The following is a 16,217-nucleotide window of genomic DNA, read 5'->3' as shown; positions in this document are numbered from 1 at the left end:
GTCAGAATTCTGTGTTTCTCAGTAGGGGTAGTATCCGGAAATACTGCCTCTATTTGAGTGATTTTTTGTGCTAACCAGAATGGAATTTGTTCCCGTTTTGCGGGTACTTTACCCAGACATGACTGTATGTTCTGTGGTGTAATTTTGTTTGTGTTTCCCTGATGAGGGGTCAGCTGTGGAATGTTAATAGCTGGTTGGACTGTTGAAGTCCGCATTACATATTGGACTAATTGTCTATGTATTTTAATCAGTTGTTTTAACTGTACCAAAGGTTCTAGTATTGACATTTTTTCAATGTCGGGATGTGGTGTGTAGCTGGCTAGAACCGGCCATGTTGCTCCTGGTCTACCTAGTGGACCGAGCCTGGTGATGTGATTATTATGTTTTAGGGCGCCTTTAAACCAGAGCAGGTGCTCTTGGTATTTTAATGGGATTTCCACCTCCTCGAAAGGAGTGTAGTCATCCGGAGGTTCCTCTATTTTGTAATAGTGAAACTCACGTGTGACAGCGTTTGCTGCTGGAGAGTTTATCCATGAATAGAATACCTCTGTCTGCCGATATTCATGTGCCTCAATCACGAATATGACTGTACCACCTCTCGGTGTTAGTCCATTTTCTATAAGTTTAAGAGTTACAGTTTTTCTTATGTTGACCGGGATGAGTATTGCATCCGGGTCTGTCTGTAGGAGACTATTGTCATCCGCTTGGAGTTGAGCTGCTATTCTAGCTGTCTCCCTTCTTCACTTTCCCCCATTTTACTGGCAGAAAGGTTTTTCTTGCAGAACAAGTTTCAAGGAAACAAAGATTAGGTGCACAATATTTTGGAACACTGTATCCTTCAACGTTGAATAAACCAAAAACTATACATAGAAGTCTCCTCCTACTAAGTTTCGGCGGATTTTAACCTTTGACCCACTCCAGACGTCTTTGGAGTATTTACGGGAAAAAGGGTCTGTGTGAAAAAGCACGACTGAATTACTCTAATGTCTTGCGTTAGATTTATCGCCTTACCAAACGTTGGGCGCCATGTAGTGTAGTTCCTATAGTCCCAATAGGCTCTGCGCATTGGAATAATATCTTCAGTAGTGTAGACGTAGGACTGAGGTTATCTAGGTCTCTACTGACTATATTAGACTTAAGTTTTTTGCCAGCTAGCTCAGAGTTCACTAGAAACTTTCTCGAATAAGCGAGGAGGAGTTTAACCTCCCTGGATAGACAAGAAGGGATTTAGTTTCTGACAACAATAAAACATGACAACTTTGCTCTCCCTGAATAAGAGTGTATCTCTAGAGTCGTGTGAAAACAAAAGGCAGGTTTTTCACTCAGTCAAAAGGTGCGTACTTAGTTTCACCAGATTGCAGTGAAAAAGAGAGACAGGCGTTTTTCAATAAAAGGTGTTATTTATTGAGCAGTCTCTTTCCTCATACAAGAGAAATGAATTGCTGCAATTGCAATACTTATAGTTAAGTAAAGTGCATACAGTAAAAGCAGGATTATGAAATAATACTGTAAAAGCATGGATATGGTTTCTTAGCCATATGATACTTTAAAATGGATAAAATAGATACATACATATATACATTGACTAATCGTACTCAACTGGTGCTTCTAACTATGCCTACCCCGGTGTACCTGACCTAAGCCTAATACGTGGGAAGGAGTAAGTAAGTAGCAGTTTAAGTTAAGTTTGTTTTGCCAAGAATCTGACTCAAGAATTCTCTGTAAGGGTTTAGTCAGTTCAGTACCTGGGTATTAGAAGGCAGGAGGGCTGGTATCTCTCTCTCAGGACTCGGTATCCCAGTCACCCGCAAAGGTAAGCTGGAAACGCCGGAGGCTGGATTTCTCGGCAGGACAAAAGACAGCGTCTTTCTCAGCGCGTCAAACGGGAGGGGCAGCGTCCATGGGCTCTCGCATCAGCTGGGCTCTCGGGCAAGTAGTAGCTGCTCCAGATTCATCACCACTGTGTGTTTGCTTAAGGCAGCGTTGGTATATTTATACCTGAAAGGTGCCGGGTTTGACGTAAGGATGGACATAAGACGTCAATAAAGATGTCACTAAGAACTGGTCGTTCCTACAGTGCTTTACAGGAGTTCTCGGATGAAATCAAAACAATAGCAGGCGGGGATTTCCCAGGTTGCTGGAGGCTTGGATTTGTTTAAGAACTCGATGTGCTTTCTAGGGGGCTGGAGGAATAGTCTTGCTTAATGTGACAGCATGCGCTATGACCAAATTATGAAACGGGTTTCTATGCCGTTGTAGGGATATTATTGAGTTATAATCGGACAAAAGCAGAGAATAGGAATATCGATTCAGGTACCTAGATAAACACACTACAACGTATTGTAGATTTGTTCTACCTTTTTACAAAAATAGGAAGCCATGTTCTCACAGAAATCTAGAGTGTAGTTACTTCCTCGATCTTCGCGAGATTTGGTAAGTTTGTTTATGACTTGAAAGAGGTCTTTAGAGGAATTTTTAGAAGTTTCAATTTGGTGTATAAAAAAGGTCGATTTTTCCATCTTGATGGAAGCCTTGTAGCTAGTCAGGGGCTGTTTATAGAAACATCTATCGATGAAAGTATAGTTAGATCTCCATTTTTTTCAAGTCTTCTACAGTTTTGTTTTCTCTGATGGAGAGATTCATTGAACCAAGGTGCAGAATTTTTGGGATTATGGGGCCTCTACATTTTTGGGGTACAGCTTTAGAAATGGCGGTGTTTAGCCAATGTGTATAACTTTCTGCAGCCTGTGTTAGATCAGGCCCTAAGGTGTGATCCGCCCGAGAAAGGAGTTGTTTTAAAATATTAAAATTGGTTTTGGACCAAAGAAAACGTAAAGTGGGATTGGAATCCGATAGCCTAATTTGAGCCGGGGAGGGGACCGTTAAATTAAATGTAATAGCCTTGTGGTCAAACCATGTAAGTGGAAGAAATCCTTCACTGAAGGTAGAAGGAATGTTAGAAAAGATGGGATCCAAGATATGAACAGCACTGTGTGTGGGCTGCTGTACACGTTGGGGAAGGTTGAAGGCGGTCATTGTGTTCAGAAAAGCATCAGTATCAACATCCTCCTTGCAGTTCAAGTGAAAGTTAAAATCCCCAAGTAATGTAAAATTGCTATTACAGGCTCCATCTTCGACCAGAGTTGAAATAGACTGAGAGAAATTACGTTCAGGGCCAGGGGAACGGTATATAAGTAAACCTTTAAAGAAGTAGTTGTTAGTTAATTCCAAACTAAAGGAAAGGGATTCACAATCTGAGTTGGGCACTTAAGATGAGTTTTAAAAATTATCCCCAACCCTCTGCCTCTTTTAGTTGACCTGTCAGCTCTTATCATTGAGTTGCCTAGAGGGGTTGCTATCACTAGATCTGGGCCGCAATGGTCGGTAGCCCAGGTGTCCGTTACAAAGAGAACATCTAGTTGTTGATTTTCAATGAATTTGGCAGTCTAACGGGCATGATTAACATGAGAACGAGCATTTATCAGTGCCAAGTGGAAGTCTAAAGACGTTGAGAGCTGGTTGTTCTTAGGAAGAGATTGTTTAACCTTAGTGACTCATAACCAGGTACTTGAAATCCACAAATGTTGCACTGAAAACTCGATACATCATGGCTACAATTGGCCCGTGAACATAAATGCCCCTTATATAAAGCGCATAAAGATCACTGCATGACCAAGTACTCCTGACCTCTTTTTCAGGGGTAAGTCGGGCAGCCTAACCGGCCCTCGGCACGATCCTGGCGCAGACGGGCTTTCCTTAGGCGTGCCAGTGGCACACCTGCTGCACACATCCGCTGCACTTCCGGCTCAGCATGTGGTTTTATCACTGGCCGGAGGTGTCCTGTGACCTTCCCACTGGAAGTTCTAAGGAGGGGAAGGGCCTGCTCCCCTCCGCAGCAATCGGCTGAAAGCTGCGGCGGACCGGGGGAGCGGAAACTGCACTACACAAAGAAGCTGCTAGGAGGGTGACAATTAAAATGTATAAAACGTTAAAACACAATTTCATCAAATCTTGTTAAAAGACACAAACATATACTATTAAAACAAAATGTTATTTAAGAAGAAGAAGTGCCGCTTACTCGAACAGCTAGCAATGCCACAGTGCCCGGTATACTGAAAGACAAGGGGAGAGCAGCCTACAAGTCACTCTCCTTCTGCCCCAGTGGCAGAAGGAGAGGGCACCTCCCACAACTCAGCACAGGACGGGTGACGGAGCTTAGCTCACAAGCCCACCGCATGCAAGGGGAGGCCGCAGTCTCTAGTGCCCCTTAAGTGCAGCTACACGGGCAGCACGTGGCTAATCCTGGGCCCCGATGCGTCCCACAGCATCCCGAGCCCAGCCTAAACCAACCAGCAATTTTCTCCAGGAGGCTAGGCCCAAGCATTGGAGGCGCACGCGGCCACGCGAATCCCCACCCCCAGCCCACACTCACCGCACCCGGTGGCACAGTCACCCTGCTATAGCAACCACAGGGCCAGCACGGCAGCCGCAGCTCCACATCGGCAGGCGCCTCTCAGAGTCCGTAACGGTCTGGGACCCCCAGTTCGTTGGCAGCCGCGTCAATCCCACCGCACCTCGCACACTAGTCCAGCCACAGCTTACAGTAGGAACAAACTGGCACAGATGGTCCAGCCATGACGCCGCTCTCGACAGGACACCACAGCACTGCCAAAGCAGAGGGAAGCCCAGGTGAGCGCGGATAGTCCTTTCCACTTTACAGCACTGCGGTGGCCATTTTGCATCTTGGGCTGGGTCCCCGTGCCTCAGGTCCGATATTTCAGTGACGGCTTCGCCCTCGCGCTAGTAAAGCCACATGTTTGCTACCGCAAGTGTCATTAGTGAATTCCCTCCGCTTATGGCAGTGGATCCGGAGTGCGAGTGGCGATATTTAAGGATATTGTGACCTGGCTGTCAGAGCCCCTCTAGAAGGCAGCCATACTGCGGCTCGGCGAAGCCACGCCCCCCCCCCCCCGAACTCAGATAATAAATGTATTCTTTTGAACTAGTGTATCAGTACATAATCATGTATGCTTGTTTTTTTCTCTTTAAGCATAGGTGATGATAGGCGATGTCGTTTATTGTAAAGATCGGTGATGTGATTTATTTACTTACATTTTCTAGTATGTACGTGGTTCTGTAGTAGTGGATCTCTGTGTATAGTCATAATCTGTGAATAGTCCCGCCCATGTGTATGGACCCCGGAGCAATCAAAATAGTCTCTTAAGTTGTCCTCTTCTGCAGTCCTGCATAGACACTTAAGAGAAAATCAAAGACAAATAATGCAGCCTGCAATTAACAAGGCCACACTGGCCAGCACTTCATCTTGAAGTGAAAAAGGATAGCGAAATAATAATAAAATGGACACATTTTGCTAAGTTTCACACATAAACTCCCCTTCACAAAAATCCTTTGTCATGATAGAAAGGAAGGGTTGGACAGACAAGCCCTGGAGGCTGTCATTATGTGTCTGGAAGGGGATACCGTGCCTTTAAGGAACTCTCCAGACACGTCATCGTCGTCGATCTGAGTCCCGAAGACATCGGCCCTCACCGTCGAGGCGACACCGCCGCTCGCCGTCAACGCGCAGGTCCCCTGGGATAGTTCCGGAAACAAAGACTTCAGGACAGGATTCAGGACAGGATTGATGACCTCTCTAACTCCGACGGTCGCGTCACACCCCTCTCTGACACTCTCTTCCTTCTCGAGAGCCCATTGTTAACCGACCCGTCCCCTTAATTTTTATTCATACTTTATTTTCCCACCCGCATTCACATTTCATCTGCAACAATTGTTTTAAATTGGACATGTAGACTCATTCATTTAGACTTTTCACTGCCGGTTCTCAGGTTCAGGCACACAGCGATCATGTCCTCTTCCCGACCCTCATGTCATTCTTCCGGGTTGACTTTCAGTTGCCATGCACCATTATCATGTGACTCTGCTCACTTCAGCCATACACAAGAGGCCCAAATGCGCACTAGTGATAAAGTCAGAAAGACAGATGTTATTTTCAAAAATAAATGGTTTCACTGTATACCACCCATCTCTACTCTAACCCCCTTTACTTATTAATACTTTCCCCGCATTAGCATTAGTTAAAGCTCGATTTCGCTTCAGCTAAGCAGGTGCCATGCACGCGAGTCATCAAGACTCCATTTTAGTGCCTTCTGCTCATGCGCAAGAATTTCCCTCCAAGCTTTTGTACGTCATATTACGTAGATGCAGTTGACGAACACGCGCAGTAAAGATTTCCCCGTGAAAGCGGTTTGAGTAATTTGTTTGAGTTGCTAACATTAGCAAACACATATGCAAGCTTCACTAATTCATGCGATTATGTGGTGCGCGTTAGTTTCACACAAGCGGTACAAAAGGGGGTGGTGATGGACGGAGCATCCAAACCAATCAAACACTCACACCCGGTCAAAAGATCTGGGTTTAAGCCATCACCGTTCTTTAGCCCACTCTGCCACCCCAGTTCAGACATGGCTATATGCAAATCAGTCTGACCCTGTGCCTCATGGGAACAGTCTAGCCCGAACTGCCAAGCCATGCCTTCCCTGGACCGGAAACAAGCTTCCGAGGACCGGTTTCTGGCATTACTGCCTTCTTCAGCCCGGCTTGCTTGAATCCAGTGGCAAAGTGAGCAAGGGACTCACGTCTGAGCATACCCTGCCACACTTATGGCGGCAAAGCGGTACAAAAGGGGGTGGTGATGGACGGAGCATCCAAACCAATCAAACACTCACACCCAGTCAAAAGATCTGGGTTTAATCCATCACCGTTCTTTAGCCCACTCTGCCACCCCAGTTCAGACATGGCTATATGCAAATCAGTCTGACCCTGTGCCTCATGGGAACAGTCCAGCCCGAACTGCCAAGCCATGCCTTCCCTGGACCGGAAACAAGCTTCCGAGGACCGGTTTCTGGCATTACAGCCTTCTTCAGCCCGGCTTGCTTGAATCCAGTGGCAAAGTGAGCAAGGGACTCACGTCTGAGCATACCCTGCCACACTTATGGCGGCCAAAGCGGTACAAAAGGGGGTGGTGATGGACGGAGCATCCAAACCAATCAAACACTCACACCCAGTCAAAAGATCTGGGTTTAATCCATCACCGTTCTTTAGCCCATTCTGCCACCCCAGTTCAGACATGGCTATATGCAAATCAGTCTGACCCTGTGCCTCATGGGAACAGTCCAGCCCGAAGTGCCAAGCCATGCCTTCCCTGGACCGGAAACAAGCTTCCGAGGACCGGTTTCTGGCATTACAGCCTTCTTCAGCCCGGCTTGCTTGAATCCAGTGGCAAAGTGAGCAAGGGACTCACATCTGAGCATACCCTGCCACACTTATGGCGGCCAAAGCGGTACAAAAGGGGGTGGTGATGGACGGAGCATCCAGATCCAATCAAAAACTCACACCCAGTCAAAAGATCTGGGTTTAATCCATCACCGTTCTTTAGCCCACTCTGCCACCCCAGTTCAGACATGGCTATATGCAAATCAGTCTGACCATGTGCCTCATGGGAACAGTCCAGCCCGAACTGCCAGAGTGGGCTAAAGAACGGTGATGGATTAAACCCAGATCTTTTGACTGGGTGTGAGTGTTTGATTGATTCAGATGCTCCGTCCATCACCACCCCCTTTTGTACCGCTTTTGGCCGCCGTAAGTGTGGCAGGGTATGCTCAGACGTGAGTCCCTTGCTCACTTTGCCACCGGTTTCAAGCAAGCCGGGCTGAAGACGGCTGGAATGCCAGAAACCGGTCCTCGGAAGCTTGTTTCCGGTCCAGGGAAGACATGGCTTGGCAGTTCGGGCTGGACTGTTCCCATGAGGCACAGGGTCAGACTGATTTGCATATAGCCATGTCTTAACTGGGGTGCCAGAGTGGGCTAAAGAACGGTGATGGATTAAACCCAGATCTTTTGACTGGGTGTGAGTGTTTGATTGATTCAGATGCTCCGTCCATCACCACCCCCTTTTGTACCGCTTTTGGCCGCCATAAGTGTGGCAGGGTATGCTCAGACGTGAGTCCCTTGCTCACTTTGCCACCGGATTCAAGCAAGCCGGGCTAAAGACGGCTGGAATGCCAGAAACCGGTCCTCGGAAGCTTGTTTCCGGTCCAGGGAAGACATGGCTTGGCAATTCGGGCTGGACTGTTCCCATGAGGCACAGGGTCAGACTGATTTGCATATAGCCATGTCTGAACTGGGGTGGCAGAGTGGGCTAAAGAACGGTGATGGATTTAACCCAGATCTTTTGACTGGGTGTGGGTGTTTGATTGATTCAGATGCTCCGTCCATCACCACATCCTTTTGTACCGTTAGTTTCACACAATACATAATTAATAATATGTTAGTGAGTTAAACGAGCGGATTTCTTCTGAGCAAGCCTCTTTTCTACGAGTCCTTGCTCCATCAGTAATCACTAACGTAATGGTGGAGATCTCCCTTTATGGTTGCTTTTTCTCATAAGTGCAAAATTCTTTGCCTCATGGCAACCTTCTCCACGCCGCTGTGGGTGAATGGAGGCAGACTATCTCTTTGCCTGTAGTCATCAAAACAATTACAAGGCTGGTATCATACAATGTGAAGTTCCTCTGCTTTTTAATATAGTGATCTGCATCCAGGATAATTCTGGTTCCTGGTGTCCACAGGGGCACGTAGTATAAGGGAGATGGGGGAGAGTCCAGGGTAGGGCTGAATGTATGTGCTTGCGGGTTTGTTGATAATCAGCTCTGTATGTTTGCAGTCAGGTGGATATTTCATTGTTCTTTCAAATATGAGTTTTCAGTAGATGAGGCAGAGATTGATGTTGTCTTTGTTGAAATCTCCCCCTATAGTTTTGCATCAGAAACCCAGTCACTTTGGTCATAATTTCTATTTTTAGAGACTTCACCCACTGGTGTAAGGCTGTTGAGACTCATACATTTACTTCTGGGCTGAGAGCACTGCGCAGAATTGGTGAATACCATCTTGGCAGAGATTTCCCAGGTCTAAGGGTGAATCGGCCCAGTGTAGACAAGGGTTGCTTAAAGGTTTAGTTTTCCTCTGTGGGATCAGTTCATGTGGGAAGGGGGAAGTTTATGGCAACTCCCTGACTGTCTTAATAGTGCAGTTGGTGGAAAGTCAATTTTCTGTGCTGTGTAATGCATCCTTTTGAGACTTTCATCTGATCCTCAACATGTTTTCTCACATAATGTTTTCCATGCCCTGTTTGGAATTCGATCTATCCAAGGTAGATGTTAATCATTACACTTCATGCAATTAGAATTGTTATGCTTTCGGCATACTTCATGTTCCTTGGTTACAATTTTATAGGAGACTTAAGTGCTCACTCTTCTGGCCTTTACAATACAGCATCTCACCAAAGGCACAACACTGATTTACTCCCACAACTGGATTCATTACATTTGAAATTATATTAGGTATGTTGTGTTAATTTGCACAATATTATTTCATTAACTCCTTGAATTGTTTTTGTTTTCTAGAATTTCAAAATTGTGCAAAAAGGAAACCTCGACCAACCAGAAGCAGATCATCGGTCAAACTTTGTGATACAGTAAGAGATGGCAGCCTTGAGTATCCCACAAAAAATGCCCGGCCTCCTCTTCAAACTTTGTCATCTTCTCGAACAGAGAAACCACCATGCAACCCAACTGCTCCATCTCCAGATGAAGCAGTCACTGTTGACTGCGTTCCAGGGCCTCTTAAGCCTCCAGATCCCATTCGCACATCATCGACATCACCACTGTTGTCTAAAGGAGAAGCTCAAAGGTATAACGGTGGAGCAGGAATGACGCTTTGCAGGTCATCTGCAAATAACATGATTAATAAACACGTGGCAAATGATCCTTCAGTTCCATCCTCTTCAAAAGAAGTCAGGCAAAACAGTGGTGCTGAGAGCCACTCGCTGCCCAACGCAAACACAAATAACCTTGGTAATGTGTTTCTATCAATTTCACAGCCTGCAACCGCATTTGTACTACCAGCACCGCAGTTGCAACAACCTGCAAACACCCTCATCCTGTTGCCCAGTGGTACTAATAGTTCTTTACTTATGTTGACACTTCCATCCCCTCAACGTAATGTGCCTGGAAGCGCCACATCACAGAATAATAATGGTACCAATCAACCAACGGCATCATTATTAACAACATCATCACCCGTGCTAGCACAGACCTTAACATTACAGAATGCTGACTCAGAAAGAGTAAACAAAGCATTTCAACCTGTGAACTCTTCTGCTATTAGTAACCAGGGTGGTAACGTTCAAGGAATGGCATCTTCCCTCTTGTTGCCAGGATCTGGAGATACAAATACCCTGCTCATGTCTCAGAATTTTTCACAGATAAAGACTTCCAGGTCAAGTGTCCAGACACTTCCTTCGCTAACAGTATCCTACTCTTCACCAAGAAGCAAGGATAACCATCTCGCGAAGTCCCCACTCTTTTATTTATCACAGTTAGTGTCCTCATTGTCAGCAAAGAACGCAATCATGCCTGTCTTATCCAGAAAGAATAACCGTGCCAAGAGGAAAGATCAGCCTGGAAATATTCCACTTCCACTATTCCAGTCATCAGTACCCATAAAGGAACAAGTGTGCCCAGATAATACTCCAACTGTGAGTTCGAATCATGCAGAGCAGAATTCCCACCTAAATAATTCCAAAGAAACCCCACCGTTGCCATTGTCATTATGTGAAGATGAGCAAACGCTTCCCATGAACCAAACATCCCAACAAAAAAACTGTCCGACAAGCAACAATCTTATGACTCCTCTGGAAGTGGACTCATCAGAGTCTCTACAGCATCTTACGCCATTATCTAAGGAGGAGCAGAATCAACCCTCTAATACTCCTGAACTGCATAACCATTGCACTCCCAACTTAATGCAGCCATCTCCTCCACCATCACCCATAAATGATCAAATGCGTACCAGCATCATAACAGCCCCGCTACCATTATCTAAGGAGCAGAATCAACCCTCTAATACTCCTGAACTGCATAACCATTGCACTCCCAACTTAATGCAGCCGTCTCCTCCACCATCACCCATAAATGATCAAATGCGTACCAGCATCATAACAGCCCCGCTACCAAGCCATGTACAATCAAATAACCATACAAGTGAACCACACACAATTTCATCGCCTTGGTTACCTGCTTCAGGATCACTTAGTGAGCAACCGCTTCCCCTTAATACGCCACCTCGGCTGTTCTGTGATCCACAGAAAACTGCGCAGGTCCTACACCATCCGCTAACTCCGCCTCCTGATTTTTCTGCCACACAGATAGTAACTGACATAAAGCTCAGCACTCAAATTCTCTTGCCATCATTTTCGTCTGAAAACAAAGACAAACCTCCCTGTGGTGCTGCATCTGGGCTATTTAACTCTCTAGAGAACAGTGATCTCGCCAGTGCGAACCAAAGTCCTGCACTATCCCCTTCTGCATTACCTTTGCCCAAGAGCAGCCTGCCCAGTAATGCCACAACTCCTGTTCAGAAACAGAAACTGAACGTTGACTCCCTAGACAACCAACTGGGAGGGAAAGGCGTGCCCCAGGTGCCTTCAGTGTCAGTAGTTTTGCAGAAAATGCCCACTAATGTCTTAGCTCCATTCCTAAACAAAAAAAAGAAAACCAGCAACAAAAACGAAGCAATACTCCAAGCTTCAATTTCTTTAACTGTCTCACCTTTGGCAGAGGAGAATAATGAAAAGTCTTCCTCGTCTAGAAACAGAAAAAGGACTCGGAATGGCTATAGTTTACGTACGGATCAGAAGAAAGTGAATTACACCTTTGAAGAGGCTAGCGATGAGGATGACGCATGTAGTAAAGGTTCTGGAAGTTCTCATGGATGGCGTTCTGGGTCGAGTGGAATGGAAAGTGACGCCTCTGTATCAGACGAAGAAGTCGTTTCTGAAGCTGAGGAAGAAGAAATGTCTCCAATCCCTGAAGAACATGGCAAGACCTCGTCCCGCCAATCCAAGGTGGGAAGTAAAGCAGCCAATAAAAACTCTAGCAGAGGTGCAAGAAAAATATACCAGTGTAAACACTGTCCATATACAAGCAATTACTACAGCAATGTGAAGAAACATACACACAAGCATACAGGAGAACGCCCATATTTGTGTCCAGTTTGTGGCAAGGACTTCATGGATCCCTCTGCCCGGAGGCTGCACCAGAAAACGCACTCAAGCGTGCCCGAGTACAAGTGCACCAAGTGTGAGAAAGAATTTTATACCGGTCCCAGCTTGAAGCTTCACCTGCGATCACATGACGGCTTAAGGCCCTTCTCTTGCACGGAGTGTGAGAAATCCTATGCCAATAGGGGTTCATTGCAGGAGCACATGTTCAAGCACTCACCTAATGATAAAGAAAAAACCTTTGCGTGCACGGAATGCAACAAGAGTTTTTTCCTGTCAAGGATGTTGAAGACGCACCTAAGAAGGCACGCGTCATATAAGTGTGATAAGTGTGAGGCAGTGTTCATCCGTAAGTCCATGCTTACATTCCACCAGTTGAGCCACAACGTTACACAGACCTGCGAGAAATGCCTGGAGGAATTTCAGGGAGACCATTTTTGCAGTATTTACAAAGATGACTAGTAAGATAGAGGGTGTGTTGTATTCACGATTGCACATTCTGCGGGGTTGCACTAGGTTGCAGAGGTATTTTACTATTTGATGTATCTTGAATGAAAGAAATGGCATTGGCGGCAGTTTAATGGCAAGCAATTTTCCGTGAAACGGATTTCTCTGGCACAAAGCAACAGGCGCTTATTATCATTCACCATCTTGTACGACTCAAAACAAGGCAGCGGTTTAAATCTGCTGTTAAAATGGGTTTCCATTCACCTCCCTCTTTTCCGTGTTGCAATTCTGTTCTCTGCTAAACACCCGGATGGCTGAGCAAAGCACAGAACGAAAATCTACTTTACTCACTTGCTCGGTTTGGTGTGAACTTGTGGGGAACGCTGAAGGTGTTCGAAGACTTCGAGTTATAGAGAGGAAAAGCTTCAGCCATGACACAAAAGGCTCTAAGTGTAGGTATTCGAGCTTGTGGGATGCTGACCCTCAAAGACCACCCAATAGCAGTGGAAGAGAGGGCTTTACTTTTTTCACAGGGGAGCACTTTCAACTTGACAGGCGTGGGTACTGAGCATTAAGAGGGTGCTATTCCCATCGGATGCCCTTCGTCCCATTGCACCTTTGCTGCTGCATCAAAGGGTCTCCCCCGGCCAGCTCTTGGGAGATTTAACATTTTTGGCCGTAGTAATGATGGCATTCACTGAAGAGCAATTTTAGGGAATATTTTACCATAAAAATGAGACAGGCTGGATTCTGTTCATTTTCTATTTTTACAGCTTGAGTTTCTTAATCGCCCTTTAAAATTAGTATTAAAAATACTGTTCGCAGTTGTGCTCAGGGATTGATTGTGCTTTGTGAATTTGCACTATCTGATCCCTAATTCCACCCAGAAAGTGCATCCGAAGAGCCTGGTGTTCAAAGTGTGCAATCAACAATACTACAAGAGTTCTGTCCCATTGGTCGCAGTGCAGCGGTTTCCCACAAAAGTTGCAACTCTTGTTACAGCTTTTCTGTTTGATTTTGTGGTTACATCAGTTATTACAGCTTTTCTGTTTAATTTTAATGTTGCTAATTGTGAAAACTTGAGTTGCACTCCCTATGTCAACATTAAATTAAAAAAAACGAGTGATTTGGGCGAAATCACTTAATTTACCTGTGCCTGAAAATATGTAAACCTGTTAGGATGATTTAGATATGCACTGAACTCTACACACTCTTTTCAGAGGACGAGGCATTGCTTCACACTTAAAAAACAAATATGGTTTCATTTGAGGATATTTATTTTAGCAGGACCTGTACCATGATAGAAGCTAGACTTTGTACATAAGTTAATAAATTACATGACAAAAAACAGGATTGGGAAATGCCCCTGCAGATTTTTACATAGTGAATGGACTCGTATGATTGTGGCCTGATTATTGAAATTAGAAGCATGCTATTCCATGAGTATGGTGGATCATCCAGTGTTGGGGCAGAGCATCATCCCATATAAGCTGGTACATAAGGCTGCAAATCTAGTGGCCAAGGAGAGTTATTGGGCTATTACAGTGCCTGGTTACCGGCCTAAATGTGAGAGTTAAGAGTTAGTCACTGATGAAGGGAAAGATCATTTCCTACACATACTTCTAACTGCAGATTCCCCCGAGTGTGACTATTGCCTAGGGGTCAGACTGGATCTGGAAAACTAAAAAGCAGTACTCATGCGGCTCTGTGTCTGCGCCATTCTGCTCCACAAGTGACAATGGATCTGCATATAGATGACGCCCGTGCACACTGACTTCAGTTTTTTTCTTTCCGCACATTCAAATGCTGATTCAGAGCTATACTCCTTTAATCTACAATGAGATATTCCGACTTAAATCTCAGTCCTAGAAGAAGCATAATAAATCCAAGCCGGAAGTGGCTTCTCCTCGCCGCTCTATCTCCAGAGAAGACACTAGGGCATCAGTGCATTATCTGGTCTCACATCAGAACTTCTGAGAAGCCATTTCAGAGTCTGGTCCAGATGCAACCCGAATTTCCAGGTCCATCAATGACGTCTCAACAAATTGAGTCCTTTGGGGAGGCCATACTGCCTATCTTTGCCATGCTACAGGTTACTTCTGGGGCAATTTTGAGCCCCAAGGATTTGAAGGAGACTCCAGTGGAACTTCCGCCAGGGGCTTTGCACTTGGTAGTGTCTGTGGTGTTAGCTGCTTCGGGTTCCACACCTGCTTTGGTGCCAGCTTCGGTCCCTGCATCAGTCCCTTCAACAGTGAAGGAGGAGGTGCACCCTTTAGTGGTATCCGAATCCATGTCAAACGTGTCTCGACCGAGACCTCGCTCCAAGCCCACCAGACTTTTGGAAACTCTTCCAATTCTGACCCACTACCCATACTGTGCTAGCGTATACACATACTGCATCACATTTTCAGATTATAACCAGCAGTATGATGATGGAGACCAATTTGTTCGCAATTGGATGCAAACAATTGCTATGAAAAATGACAGGATACTAGTGGTTTGGACACTTCCTGAGACACCAGACTATCCTCTCTCCTGGTCCTACAACAGAGGAGAGTGCATCTTTTGCAGTTGACAAGCTGTAGTGGTCTAGCTCCCCGCAGTGGAGGCTAAGACCTTTGTTCTCACCCTGGCCAACCCCTTACTGAACCTCTCCTACATTTTAATGAGGTTCTTATGTATACACTCTGGGGCATATAGGCAAAATCATGTTCTGGCCTCACAGTCAACAGACAGTTCCCGTGTCGGGGAGACCCAATATCTGGAGAGCTTGGTGGTTTAGGCATCCAATTGTAGGGTTAGCCGTAGTACCTTCTCCACTACTCCAGAATCATAGCGGGTAAATACGCTTTAAAAGCACATGTTTTCTTCTGCCAGCCTTGCTCTATACTCATTGAATGCCAGTTTCTATCTTGGTCGATATTCCCATGTTTTATATGATATGGTCGGTTGCATCTTACCAGTAGTCCCAGATGAATTGGTGGCACGTGGGCAAAAGAATGATGAATTGGAATGCTACCCCAAGTGATTGTCAGTGATTAAATGAATTGCAGACATTCCTCTCATCACCTTTTGTATGTTTGATGTAATGCTCTAAGTGGCCAGAAGTATGCCCAGTTGTGGGTCCCGAGCTCAAGGTGACACCGTTTTTTTGTTGCTTGTGTTCCAGCTCAGGGAGGACATGGCTTTGCATTCCAGGCTGGAATGTTCCTATTGAAGTAGGGTTCAGACTGATGTGCATATTGCTGGGTCCAAACTGAGGTGGCGTGATTGGCAAAAGAACGATGGGCTGCAATGCTCCTCTGCCAGTAGTTAGACTTATTGCAAGCATTCCTTCTAGCACCTCTTGTGTGTTTGAAGATTTTACTTCCGACAAATGGGTCCTCCAAATTATTAATCAGGGCTGCACCCTCACCATTCTTTATAACCTTTCTGCATATCAGAGCAGCACATTTCCATTTTGCAGCAGGAAATGCTTAATCTTTTGTCCAAAGAGACCATAGAGCGTGTTCTGGACTCGAATAAAGGAACAGGGTATTGCTCCCACTACTTCCTTGGTCCTTCACTCTCTCGATGCATTTCTACAGCAGGACAAGTTCAATATGTTAACATTTGGGCCAGGTTGTGTCTG

The 16,217-nt window shown here is 45.5% G+C and overlaps 1 protein-coding gene across 1 annotated transcript in view; it reads left to right on the top strand.

Annotated features, from left to right (window-relative positions):
• The window catches only part of LOC144798321 (uncharacterized), a 192,401-nt gene extending 176,384 nt beyond the window's left edge, over nucleotides 1–16,017 (top strand). The window contains exon 6 of the mRNA XM_078669134.1: nucleotides 9,483–16,017. Within this exon, the coding sequence (XP_078525260.1) occupies nucleotides 9,483–12,601 (3,119 nt within the window). The 3' untranslated portion in view covers nucleotides 12,602–16,017. The remainder of the gene's footprint in view (nucleotides 1–9,482) is intronic.
• The last annotated feature ends 200 nt before the right edge of the window (nucleotides 16,018–16,217 follow it).

This window comes from Lissotriton helveticus, chromosome 12 (assembly GCF_964261635.1).
Source record: "Lissotriton helveticus chromosome 12, aLisHel1.1, whole genome shotgun sequence".
Lineage (NCBI taxonomy): Eukaryota > Metazoa > Chordata > Amphibia > Caudata > Salamandridae > Lissotriton > Lissotriton helveticus.
Note: the sequence above shows the minus strand (reverse complement) of the source record. Positions and strands in the feature narration are given on the sequence as shown.